Source organism: Ascaphus truei, chromosome 18, assembly GCF_040206685.1.
Source record: "Ascaphus truei isolate aAscTru1 chromosome 18, aAscTru1.hap1, whole genome shotgun sequence".
NCBI lineage: Eukaryota > Metazoa > Chordata > Amphibia > Anura > Ascaphidae > Ascaphus > Ascaphus truei.
The window spans coordinates 749228-763518 of NC_134500.1; the positions used below are offsets into that span (position 1 = coordinate 749228).

Sequence of the window (14291 nt, forward strand, 5' to 3'; positions counted from 1 at the left end):
GCATGCGCAATACGGGCGCCACACATGCACAGTGTGTGCAGAGTTACGGCACCCATCTTAGGTGGCTCCGCAAGAGTAAGAGAAATCCCGATAAGGTTAGCACAATTCACCGGTACACAATGTGTTGTTCCCCTCTGCGTCTCTGCTCCCATCAACGTCCCTTCCAGTAGACACAGGGTTAAGGGCGGAAGTGCTGTAAGGGGGATATCCGGCTGCCAGGACTTCGCGTCAAAGACTTGCACAGGCTGAATACTGAACAAAGATTCTACGCGTTTCGTCGGTATGACTTCATCCTGAAGAACGGGAACAACACACTGTGTACCGGTGAATTGTGCTTACCTTATCGGGATTTCGTACAATGACGGTACTTATAGACCTTATGTGAGTGCATATCCATATGTTTTATTTATGATGATCTCCAATACATTTTAAGACGTTATTGCTCTATTTGGTGTTTCTTATTATTCCTGGGTATTCGTGTAATGAGGAAGAGAAAGGGGTCTGTACCTGTGGATATCCAGTTTCATTGCTCTAATCAGAGAGACGAGTGTGTCTGTAATGCCTTACTAATGAGAAGAGAATTGTGAGTGGATTACCTTTACACTTGAAAGAAAGACACACAGAGTTGAAACTATACCATACTATGTTGCTTTTATTATTCTTTTACATATGACCACGTGAACACGGGCGCTCCCCTGAATCTTTGAGGAATTCTGCAATCAAACAGACTAAGAGAACAGTCTATACAAGGGTTTTGAGTAGCTTTTCTATTAGCACCTTTACACTGGGTGGTGGATCTTTCACTTCATTCACTAATAGATCACAGTTCACGTTAACCACTTTTTTCTGAGATATTTTTTCTGTAATTTGCCTTAAACATATTGTTTTATATAGTTCACATATTTTAGGACATTGTCACAAGTTAGCGCCCTTGCAATCGTTTTTTCTTTAACTTTATGTATATGAGTGTGTCAGTAAACTGTTATATACCTGCAAGTGTATTATTTATTACTGTATAAATTCCTGTGAGGGGTTATCCCGCCAACGCTGGGATCCCTCATGGGTGGAGGCGCTGCACTAAAGGAGAAGGAGCTCACCCCAGGCTCCCAGTGGTGGAGGCTTAGGCCTCCTGTGAGCAACAGGTACAGCAGCACCCGTAGTCGCCCGCGTAGTTTCCCTTAGGCATAGGGAAAGGGGGCTGCACATGGAAGATGAGTCATATTTTCATGGTGACTTCATTAACACAATAGTCAGTCTGGGTGCTTAATGCACAAGCCTCTTTATGAATATTATTTTGCAGATTTATCAATGTAAGCCTGACATGGTTTTCTTCTCAAACAACCTCTGTCCTGCAAATAGTAAGAAAAATAACAACCTTCAGATGATCACGATTGTCTAATTGTCCCCGTGTGATGCGCGGAATTGTACAAAATGCATTCGCAACATTTTAAGCATTCAGCAAAATATCGCCAGGCGTGGAGTGAAACACGGCGTGTGCCGGCGAATCCTGACTCGGACGCAGCTTTTTTTCGTGACTTGAAAAGGGCAAATTTTGCACGATTCGGGACCTTGCTCAGAAGGTTGGCAGGTCTCTACATTCTCCCTGAGAATTAGTATCACCCCATATCTGTGTTATGCAGAATTTCAGAACCCGGACGGATTAATGCCAGAAAATGGGGAAAAGTGCGTTGATTAATTGCCAATGAGGCTAAAGCTGCAATTAAAAAAAAATAATCTGATTAGTTTGGGTAATCCAATTCCTGACTCATACTATAAAGAATTCACAAACCCACGCAGGCTTTTTTTAGTGTAACTGCAAATATTATTTTGTAGGGTTTCATATTGCTAAGTGACAAGTGATTGAATATGATGGTATGATGCAATGTAAGAAGTGCCAAACTCTTCGTCCCATATGTTTGAGTGTGTGTAATAAGGCACCAGGTCAGATCTCTTCCAACCCAATCCATGGGAAGTTCTGTATAACTGCACAAAAACATTAGGATGGAAGAAAATAGCATTTTGTGCACTTTTTACCTACGACAAATTTGATGCAAACAAAGTACTGAGCAGCTTTTGATTTGGATATAGGGGGGTAAATGCTCTTTAATTCCTACATGCCACTATACAGTTATATTTCAGCATGTAATGTAATTAACACAGTGATAAGTGCTAAATTATGTTCAATCTTTTTGCTACAGCAAATGCCAGATTTCCTATGTCCTGTGATAGGAATGATATTAGGATAATTACACATTCCCAAGATACTTACTGATGGGTTTACCAGTTTAAATCTCCTTCAAGACAAACAAAATGGCTGCCAAATCTCAGACCAATAGAAAGCTGCAACATAATCAGCTGTGGCTTCCAATTGGATGGCCATTTGAATTTAAAAACCTGGAAGTAATAACCGTAACGTCACCATTAACTAGGGGGTGTCCAGAGCTGAAAATAACGCAGAGGAACAGGAGGTTCCAATCCTGTAAATAATAGAGGTTGGTTAGAGGGCATATCTCCTTTAGGGTTAAGATATTATCAGGTCTGCTTTAGCCATGGAATTCATATAAAACTAATGGTTTATTCATTGACTGAAGAGTTCAGAAAAGGACTAGAAATGATGATTGTAAGTGTGGGCAGGAGAGAGAGAAGCAGCATTGGCCGTGAATGTAAGTGTGGGCAGGAGAGAGAGAAGCAGCATTGGCCGTGAATGTAAGTGTGGGCAGGAGAGAGAGAAGCAGCATTGGCCGTGAATGTAAGTGTGGGCAGGAGAGAGAGAAGCAGCATTGGCCGTGAATGTAAGTGTGGGCAGGAGAGAGAGAAGCAGCATTGGCCGTGAATGTAAGTGTGGGCAGGAGAGAGAGAAGCAGCATTGGCCGTGAATGTAAGTGTGGGCAGGAGAGAGAGAAGCAGCATTGGCCGTGAATGTAAGTGTGGGCAGGAGAGAGAGAAGCAGCATTGGCCGTGAATGTAAGTGTGGGCAGGAGAGAGAGAAGCAGCATTGGCCGTGAATGTAAGTGTGGGCAGGAGAGAGAGAAGCAGCATTGGCCGTGAATGTAAGTGTGGGCAGGAGAGAGAGAAGCAGCATTGGCCGTGAATGTAAGTGTGGGCAGGAGAGAGAGAAGCAGCATTGGCCGTGAATATGGCTGAATGCATCTTTACAAACACTGTGTGTATAGACTTTTCCAGTCATGGTGACTGAGGCACTCCTATATATTCATGTTGTGAGAGGTATATACATGTAACCTGATGAGAGAGCTGCCTGGGGAGAAGGACAAAGCTAATCTGCTCTGGCGTGATATCCCCACAAGCAAGAACCCCTCCTCTCAGATAAGAGGAATTTATCACACTCTGTACATTCCCCATACATCAGGGAAGTTACAGGAGGATGGGCAGAGGACACTGAGGATCTACCATACAAGGAACAAATTAGGCACTTTTTAAAGGGACAATCCATCCTCGGTCCAAAGGGAACTAATTTCAGTGACATGTTTAAGGGAACATATGGGTAATTAATACCCTTTTAACCCAAATTGGACACCTATAAATATTATTAATGTATTTGTGGTGGCTCCCTTTTGTGTGATGTAACTGTGATGTCACTGTGTGATGAGGTCACTGTGTGATCAGCAAGTGCCTCTACAGCCAAAGGCCCCTCCTCCCACCCCCTTCATTATCGTTATTGTCTCTAATAGGCCAGGTGGGATAAGAGGAATAAAAACAGTTGATTGACAAATACAGAGAGGGGGGAGAGAGAGAAGGGAGAGAGGGGAGAGAGAGGAGGAAAGAGGGGAGAGAGGGCACTAGAAGGGAATGTATAATGTCATGGTGACATAATTTGGTGGAGTTTTTTAGACAGTTTATACCATCCCAGACCTGGTGGAGTTGTTTATACTACTAGGAAAAAGAAAGTACCGAGATGCAGAATGTAATCTCACTGTAACATATATGAAAGAATTCAAATTTTGTGTAAGAGTTTTCATAGAGCACCACTTGTGTAATCCTGCTGCAAAGATAGCAGCACATTTATCAAACAATAAAATACTATTGATATATCGGTGCTGCTGTTTTGTACAAGAATAACCTAAATCCTACACTTGCGAAACATTAATATCCGACTTCCCATACACCTAGTCTCTATTCTTCATGCCTCTCTGGCTGAACCCCTCGTTTCTCTGCTGTGCTTGTGTTATTCTCTTGCTTTCTTCTCTTCGTAAGGTTACACTTTGCTGACCGTTTCAACATCACTTTGCAGTCTTTATTTTTTTTGAGAACCATCCAAGATTTCTCTGGCCCTGTAATTCCCATCACATCGGGTGGATACAATTATCCCGATACAATGTTACACTAAGGCCAATACCCCCTGTAGTCTTTTAATACCGACGATAAGGTGACTTAGTTAATGTTTAAATTTAGAAGAATGTTCCCCCCTTATCTCGCCTTCTCATCTTTACTGCTTCATAAAGTAAATATTAGTCATTAAAATGCTCGGGGTTTTCTGGGTTTATATAACTGGAGTAGGTACAGTAGTATGCTTCTCAGGGCACGAAGTGCAATGCTGCTGCTAAATTTGTAACTACTTATGTATGTAACTAATATAAAATTTAAGGGTGAAAACGTAACTGTTACTGCACTGATGTAACATGTTACTGCATGAAAGAGAATGCTAGGAGAAACCCTACCCAGACAGCACAGCAGCACCTGCATTTCTACCTGGTTCTGAGTACATTCTATACTTCACAGAAGCCACGAGTGACAACTCGCTCTCTTTCCTCACACGCAATATTTGCAGCCGCTCAGATATTGCACAGCGATTAAGTGAAAGATGTTGGTTGGGAATATAGATGAACACAAACTGTGTACTGTATTACTTTTATATTTCCCTCTATGATAAATGCCACCTCAATGCAGTCATCTCTTGCCTTTAACAGCTTCTATAGCAGGGAGGTGTGGGCAATTCCAGTTCTCAAGGGCCACCAACAGGTCAGGTTTTCAGGATATCCCTGCTTCAGCACATGTGGCTTAATCAGTGGCTCAGTCTTCGACTGCAGTACCTGTGCTGAAGCAAGGATATCCTGAAAACCTGACCTGTAGGTGGCCCTTGAGGACTGGAGTTGCCCACCCCTGTTTTACAGCCAAGTCTAAGGAGGTGTAAAGCCAAGGAACCCATTCACAGGCAGCTATATCAGAGTTTAAGACACATAAACAAGGCATAAGATACACTGGCATGCTAATGTGTGGCACAAGTGCCAGCTTACCTTCCACTTTGACTTGATAGGGGGAGCAGGCCCTGCAGGGCAATAACCGGAATTCTTCTGCCTGGTACATGGAATAATCTGTACTGGCCACAACCACAGCATCTCCAGCGCTCCAGGACTGGGCGTTATCTGCCAGCTGCAGGATCGTGCTGTTCACATTGGTGTCCACAGTCACTGTCAGCTTGGGCTTCACTGCAGACAAATGTACAGGGAATTCATTATCCAGCCTCATTTCCAGGCCCATGCTACAAAACCGTCTCTGCAGCATCAATTTCCAACCACTTCCCAAGCTGCTCAACATCTAAGCATTTGTATAGATACTTTCAACTTTACATATACTATATAACCATTTATAAATATGTGTATGTTTTAAAAACCCATAATAAAGTGAACATTATGAAAATCAACTGGGTCTTTATTGGAAAAATTATTGCTCAGATATACCGTATTGGCCCGAATATAGTGCTACAGTATGTTTTTTTCCTAAAAATGTCCTTCCGAAAACTGTACTTGTATTATATGCGCAGCCTAAGGCCTCGGACATGGTAAACATAACAGCGCTGGGCAGCGCTGACGCTCATCCTCTCCTGCTCAAGCAGGAGCTTTTTTGTGTCCTTGCATGAGCGTCAGCGAGCGCGCTTGTGAGCTGGGTGGGGGGCGAGCGGGAGGCGTGGCGGGACTAGCGTGCCACGTCGTCGATGTCACGGACTGCCATTGGCTTTTGGTGGTCACGTGACTGGCACTCCACTTCCCTCAGCGGGAAAAATTAAATTGTACTGTCAGCTTCAATTCCACACGCCTCCGCACGCCTGCGGACGCGCCATCTAAAGCCGCACTCAGTAGGGATGATGGGGGTAAGTGGCGCGGCTCAGCGCTGTCTTTTGGACCATGGCCCTGGCCTAACACCTTTTATTTTTCATGTAGAACACCTTCAAAACTTTAGGGTCATAGTATGTGCGAGGCCGGACTATATTCGGGACAATACGGTACTTAAGTGGTTGAAAGATTTCAGGCATGAGAACATGGAATGTGAAGATTGGTTTTGTGTATTTACATATATCTGTGTATATGTTCTCTCTCGTGTGAAAGTTCTTTCAAAACTAAAGCTGTCACATTTTTAACTGGTCTGTAACTGTTACAAATGCTTATGATATATATTATCTCTAACTGTGCATGCAATGTCTTGTATATAATGTATACCCTGCTCACTTATGTAACTATGTATTGTAACCATGTATTATTTATCTTAACTCTATGCCCAGGACATACTTGAAAACGAGAGGTAACTCTCAAAGTATTACTTTCTGGTAAAACATTTTTATAAATATGTAAATAAAGTATAAGATAATATAGACATGGACTGTGTGTTATTGGAAGATCTGAAGTAAAAAATAAAATAATGTATTGATGAAATCCCACACTAAAGTTGTACAACAAAATTCGGCATCTGGGGCACACTTTGAAAAATAGGGCACAAGCTCTCTTTTATTATATAAATATATGCACTAAAGTAATCATCTTGAATAATAACACCATCACCAGATTTCATGTAGGAAATAATGATAACCATAACAAATTCATTTTGGAAAGAAAAAAATATGATTTTTGTTCTTTAAACTTGTGGTAGAATTGAAGGAGTTGACAATTGTATGGAGCCAATTTCAGTGAGGAATGTTTTCCAAAAGAAGATTAAAATATAACTCATTCTGGCTCTGCTAACTTAGTCAACGTCTCTCCAAAGACACTGTGCATGTATGTAGGCTGTATTCAAGCCAAACCTGTTTTCAGTTTAATCACAAATTTACTTAGACAAACTGATTTGTTTTTGCTTGCCTTAGATAAGCAACACTAAGATGTGAAATCATCTTTTACAGCCCTTAAAGGTGCAATCTATGACATGGGCTTCCAAAGTGTCTCCTCCACAATGCTTTGCACCCACAGCAGCAAGCATTGTGGGGCGTGACTTTGGAAGCTCCCGCAGTAACTGACAGTTGTACCCCCCACACTGGCTGCATACACCGAGGTGCAGTTTGGGGCCTTATTAAGCCTGTGTTCCTCCCACGAGCTCAGGACACTATACTGCCTGGGATCAGTCACACAGTTGTGTTAATATTGCTCTAAATAAACTAGAGGGTTCTAAACATGATCAATTTCATAAATAAATGAGACTGAGCCTACAGCCTCTTTGCTGCCAGAGAATCCAGTAACTCATTGCTTTGTAATGCATTAGAAGAGAGGTTTGCATCAATGGAACAGAAGAAAAAAGCCAATGCCACAGAAAGCATGCAACATACCAGGCTTTCCACATAAGAAGCGGACTCTGTAGTTTTGGCATGGTGTATGTGTCTGGTCATTCTGCTGACACTCAAACCTATAGTCTTGCCCCCCCTTGTAGATAACCTGTGCTGGAATGTTAGTCCCATCGAGAGAAGCCACCTGGGAGAAATCCAAAAGGATAGATGTTAAACATGACAACTCCATCTCTTGGCTTCCAGAGATTCTCCATTCATCAGTCATTCGAGGTTACTGGTATGCAAAGGCATTCTGGCTGCTGGACCATACTGTCCATCCTGGAGGTTGAAGTAATTTTTTTAATGCCATGTCTGGTTTTATAAATCTTCTAACAATGCGAGTGGTTTCAGTGGAAGTGTGTCCCCTTGAAATTGCACAAGACTTGTGACTTGTGGGAAAGAGATAAGTGATATTCAGTAACACTTGTATTTTTTTCCTTACCAACACATTGTTATGGCTCTGTCAATAGCTCAATAGCTTAGTGTGTTGATGTGGAATGAATAAATGTTATGTTTTCAATATATTAGTGGAGGCCGAGTGCATCCTATAGGGAATCTTTTTTTCTTTCGTGAAATAGATAAAAAGTATGTGCTGCACGAAGATGCGAGGCCTGATTTATTCCTCTTTGTTTTCTTATTAGATAGTTACCTGGTCAACTCATGTCCTCATTATGCTAAGATTGTGTTCAGATTCCCAAATCCCCCACACGACTTGCCTCTGGGGGCGCCAGGTTCTTCTCTTCTTATAAAAATACATACACATCTATTCTATATTTTCCTTTCTGCAGTCAGTCGCAGGATAAGATTTGTGGGAACGCTGCAGCTAATGTTCCGTGCTTTCATTCACCTACAATGCAGCCTTTGTCTAACAATTTATTATATAACTGTCAGATTTGGGCTTCCCCGTGGTTAACCCAAATAGCAGCTCACAATGCTCTCTTCTTGTCTCGATGTGAGGTCCTTTGCTGGCAAACAGCCCAATGTCCTACCTAGGAAGACCAGAAGGCAGCGGCCACAGCTTGTGCTTCTCCTGCATGGCTGTCTGGCGTGTGCGATTGATAATGACATTGATAAACATACGCAGCCATCCCTGAAGGGCTTAAGTTGCCCACTGTGACCACTAACGGGACTTAATAGGATGTGTAGCAAACAGGCTGAATTACTAGCAGTAAAAAGCAGCAGTGTTTATAGGTGGGGAGCCCTTCCACAGCAGAAGAGGCAAATATATGGCACTGGTGCGACAAGTCTCTCCGGTGCACAACTGCTGAAAAGGTGTCACACAAACAGCATGTCTGTCTGTCTATATACAGATATATATAAAGATATATATACACAGATTATATATATACACACACACAGAGATATATATACACACACCATACGATACCGGTTGAAGCACGACATCAAGGGACAGCACACAGGTAACAAGGGACAGCACACAGGTAACAAGGGACAGCACACAGGTAACAAGGGACAGCACACAGGTAACAAGGGACAGCACACAGGTAACAAGGGACAGCACACAGGTAAGTTGATCATAAGTTCTTTGTATTGAAAAAGAGACACAAAAACCGACGTATCGTCCCCCTTTGAGAAAGGTTCCACAGGGGGACTGAAACTCTTTTTCAATACAAAGAACTTGTGATCAACTTACCTGTGTGCTGTCCCTTGTTACCTGTGTGCTGTCCCTTGTTACCTGTGTGCTGTCCCTTGTTACCTGTGTGCTGTCCCTTGTTACCTGTGTGCTGTCCCTTGATGTCGTGCTTCAACCGGTATCGTATGGTCTATTATTGTGCTATGGGATAAGCACCAAACTTTGTTTATTTTCAAGTGGAGTGCCGGATAATAGATATACAGGCGCACGCGCACACGCACGCACACACACACACACACCATAGAGGCCACTGGATTTTCTTGTAATTATTCAGGTATTTTATGCCTTCACTTTTCAACTTTGATTTTTTTTTTTTTTTTTTTTTTAAAACCTCCCTCACCCTCTCCAATTTCACAGACTAGGTACTTCCTTCATCATATATAGGAGAACCCAATATATGTGGATATCAGTCCCATCAAATTACCTGGATGTCAATGGGATGCATGCAGATTTTGCCAGGGTTAGCGGCCTTTAATTCAGAGAGCTTCTCCCAATCGCGATATCTTGTGTTTTCATACTTATCAAACCAGTCCGTCCATTCCACATCTGGAATAAGAAAGTGTCAACATGAGGAATCAGATCGACATTATTCACCCATTTGATTTACTTGTTTGTTTGCAACCTGAAACATAATTAGTCCCGTTTCCTTTGCATTTTTGGGTTTCTGAGTCCTACGACACGGTGCTAGGGGGCATGGGGTGTTCTATGTCGCATGTATTGCATTGACCCTCACGCATTTCTATTCCACGAGTCCTTACTGTATGTCTGATTGAGTTGTTTGGTAGATATGACAGTTTCTTGTCTGTACTAATCAGTGCTTTATCTCTGTTTTTTTGTATATCTTTTTGCGCTCCCCTACTTCTTTCCTTTGTACCGTTTGAGGATTGCGGGACGAACCTCCTTGGGTCGAGCTGCAGCTTCCACCGGGCCAGTATTGCATTTTATTTATTGTATTTCATTTAATCTATTTATTTTTGGCCTAACCACGCTATATAATTGTGAGCCACATTAGAGCGCCCTAGTCTTCTCATACTCTACATACATGGCACATACATTGCGTACAGAGCCTAGGAGTATGTAACCCTCTATTCATACTCCCTAATGTTCAAGCGCCTGCAGAAGGACATGAATTAGGCCAGAAATTCATGTTCCAAAGAAAACAGTAAATAAATCTTTCTGTTATCAAAAATAGCAAGTGATATTTCCAGGTTAAGCGTTAAATTGCTGCTGTAATGCAGTTACACCAGACAGAGATTTGCTGTACGTGTCATACAGCCGAGGCCAAAAGCACAAGTTTCAGGCAGCCAAGATCAGCAAACATAGAAAGTGACTTAAAAGGGACTTCTGTGCCCAGCAACTAGAGACCAGACATCTCCGGCACCAACTGGGTCAATTTGCAGAACTTCTTGGGCCTTCTGGAGGGATCGGTATAGGTGTCCTAATAAATGAGTGACGTGTTCAGAGAAAGATAGTGGTAAGAAAAAAGTTAATCTTATTGGCATCACTGGGTTTTTGTGCTTTGAGAAATGCTTCTCCGTCACTTACCTTGCACCCACTCACTGGCCGAAGAGACGTTAAAGTATTCCCCATTTGCAGCTCGGAAAAGTTTGTATACTTTAGCCACTGCAGATCCTCTGCTTCCTGTGAAAGATATAAATAGCTCAGGAAACCAGTGAAATAAAGAAGCTACCGCAGGTAACTGCGAAAATGCGACCGTTCCATTCGCCTGGGAGAGGACAGGAAAACGCTTGTGCGTGAAGCCAAAATGTAACACTGAGACGGTCTTTGTAAGTGCGATTATCTCTATTTATATAGTAAGAGCTATATACAGTATGAAGCGCTGGACAGAATGAGCACATATAGGAAGGGACTAGAAACATAGAATTTCACGGCAGGTAAGTCCCACGTGGTTCAACGTGGCCCCTCGTGTCTGCCCATTTCCCTATCTTTAGCATTTAGCCTTATGTCTATCCCATTACTGTATTAGAACCGACCACCTCTGCTGGGAGGCCATTCCTGGAATCCACCACTCTTTCTGTGAAGAAGTACTTCCTCCCATTTCCCCGGAGCTGCCACCCTCCAGCGTCAGAGATCACCTCTTGTTCCCGCGCCCGGAGAGAACGCGTTCATCTGCACAAACTGGACGCTCCTGTCTAATGGTTTTAGAAATATTGTTGTTGTTTTTTAGAAATTGCCCTTTTTTGTTTGGAGAAATATTGCTGGAAAATATGTTTTCTTCTTCTGAAGAGGTCTGCACCAAATGCCGCCACTTTCACCCACTTCCCCCGCAGCTTTGTATCTACTGAAAGCGTTCCTACCTTATTTAGGGAACGTTTCTGTGCGAGCCTGTAACAATCATCATACACAAAATACATTCTGTACAATGTATCGCGTTGGGTAAATGTGACAAGCTGTTAAACAACCGAAACTAGGGAAATACACATCTAAGGACCAGACCCAAAAAGGTGCTACCTCCGTGTTAATAACGGGCCATTTTCATAATCAGAAACGCACGTTATTTTTCCTGAGGTTAACACATATCCACAAAGCTAATTCTATGCAAAAGTTACGTCTGGTGTATGTGTTATTAGCACAGGCTTAACACCATGTAATTAGCACGAGCTTGCATTATCTTCATAACATGACTTATGGTAAGTATTTTAGAGGGAGAGAGAGGGAGAGAAAGACGGGGAGAGGATGAGAGAGAGGGAGAGATGGGGAAAGAGAGGGGGAGAGGAGGAGAAAGAAGGGGAGAGGAGGGAGAGTCTTGTATGACTTATCTGTCAGGTTAAATCCCTGCGTTAAGTTTAACGGACCTCTATGCCTAGTTAGGTGGAGCGTCTCTTTTGCATATCATTAACACTAACGGCCGGTATCGTCAACGCAAAGCCCTCTCTGGATGAAAATGTAACTTAAACTGACATTAGTGACCTTTGAAGATACAGGTTAATGCTTAATGAGGTGTTCACTAATGTAAGCACCTTGTTACGTCACTAACAGACCTCTGTCTATCTGGGCCTGAGAAGACAGACACTGCATGTCACTCAGTGCGAATCAGGCTTTACCTTTGTATTCCACATGGTCTTCAACAGAGGATGATGGGTCTCCTATCACAGTGATAAAACTCCAGGGGTGTCTGGAATAAACAGCACAAATATCCTTCATAGGCAGCCCACGGTCTCCCATTGCATATCGAGACTTTGGAACGGGGAGGACAGCTGGCTGAGACAGGAGAAGGTGTGTGTGATATGTATAGTGATGCATGGTGTATAAAACTATATTGTATCCTACTCACTAGGAGTAAATCTCACTCTCCGCATCATTGGGCCAAACACTTCAATAGAGTATTAGTTTTTGAGATAAGAATTATTTAAGTCTTGTATATAATGTATACCTTGTTCATTTATGTAACTGTACTTGTAACCATGTATTATTTTGTTTTACTCTGTGCCCAGGACATACTTGAAAACGAGAGGTAACTCTCAATGTATTACTTCCTGGTAAAATATTTTATAAATAAATAAAATACTTTTTGGGCCGAGAGGCCAGCAATACATAACTGTGTTGTTTAGCTGTGAAAGGGTTAATGATATTATAAGTATAGCAGGAATATCTCAGCCAATTCAATTTAACATAGGTTTAATTTAATGGACATATGTCTTTTCAACCTCATCTGTGTAACTATGTAAGTGTGTAAATGTGTAAATGTGTAACTATGTATGTAAGTCAGTATGTAAGTGTGTAAGCAAGTTTGTAAGTGTGTAAGAGTGTGTGTGTAATTGTGTAACTATGTTTGTAAGTGTGTAAGGGTGTAACTATGTACTGTAAGTGTGTAAGGGTGTAACTATGTACTGTAAGTGTGTAAGTGTATAAGTATAATTGATGTGAGAATGAAGCACACACCGGAATCCGAGCCGTTGGAAATGTCTGCTGCCCAAGCTGCTCATTGCTTTCTTTGCAGCATTATCCAAGTGTCGGGATCCCTCGTCATTCACTGTCACAGTCACGATGGTTTCATTTGGGATCACTCCGAGATAGAGCGCCAAGCGCGTGCTCTCTTCTCTAGATTTGTATGTGTCAAACCTATAAGCAGGACAAGATATAGCGGGCGTTATACCGGCAACCCTTCTCCTGCTGCCTCAGGTATACGCAGTGTCACCGTGGCAACCCCTTCTCCTGCTGCCTCAGGTATACGCAGTGTCACCGCGGCAACCCCTTCTCCTGCTGCCTCAGGTATACGCAGTGTCACTGTGGCAACCCCTTCTCCTGCTGCCTCAGGTATACACTGTGTCACCGCGGCAACCCCTTCTCCTGCTGCCTCAGGTATACACTGTGTATTCCCGGCAACCCCTTCTCCTGCTGCCTCAGGTATACACTGTGTCACCGCGGCAACCCCTTCTCCTGCTGCCTCAGGTATACACTGTGTCACCGCGGCAACCCCTTCTCCTGCTGCCTCAGGTATACGCAGTGTCACCGTGGCAACCCCTTCTCCTGCTGCCTCAGGTATACACTGTGTCACCGCGGCAACCCCTTCTCCTGCTGCCTCAGGTATACACTGTGTATTCCCGGCAACCCCTTCTCCTGCTGCCTCAGGTATACGCAGTGTCACCGCGGCAACCCCTTCTCCTGCTGCCTCAGGTATACACAGTGTGATCCCGGCAACCCCTTCTCCTGCTGCCTCAGGTATACACAATGTGATCCCGGCAACCCCTTCTCCTGCTGCCTCAGGTATACACTGTGTATTCCCGGCAACCCCTTCTCCTGCTGCCTCAGGTATACACAGTGTGATCCCGGCAACCCCTTCTCCTGCTGCCTCAGGTATACACTGTGTATTCCCGGCAACCCCTTCTCCTGCTGCCTCAGGTATACACTGTGTATTCCCGGCAACCCCTTCTCCTGCTGCCTCAGGTATACACAGTGTGATCCCGGCAACCCCTTCTCCTGCTGCCTCAGGTATACACAATGTGATCCCGGCAACCCCTTCTCCTGCTGCCTCAGGTATACACTGTGTATTCCCGGCAACCCCTTCTCCTGCTGCCTCAGTTATATACAGTGTGATCCCAGCAACCCCTTCTCCTGCTGCCTCAGGTATAC

General features: G+C 43.4%; 1 protein-coding gene across 2 annotated transcripts in view; it reads right to left on the reverse strand.

Annotated features, from left to right (window-relative positions):
- Positions 1–14291, reverse strand: part of CEMIP (cell migration inducing hyaluronidase 1) — a 150356-nt gene that overhangs the window by 53198 nt on the left and 82867 nt on the right. For both annotated transcript variants that reach the window (XM_075575144.1, XM_075575143.1), the window contains exons 6-11: positions 13101–13280; positions 12263–12333; positions 10743–10838; positions 9622–9743; positions 7547–7688; positions 5253–5444 (exon numbers count right to left, since the gene is read on the reverse strand). In XM_075575144.1, the coding sequence (XP_075431259.1) occupies positions 5253–5444; positions 7547–7688; positions 9622–9743; positions 10743–10838; positions 12263–12333; positions 13101–13280 (803 nt within the window). The remainder of the gene's footprint in view (positions 1–5252; positions 5445–7546; positions 7689–9621; positions 9744–10742; positions 10839–12262; positions 12334–13100; positions 13281–14291) is intronic.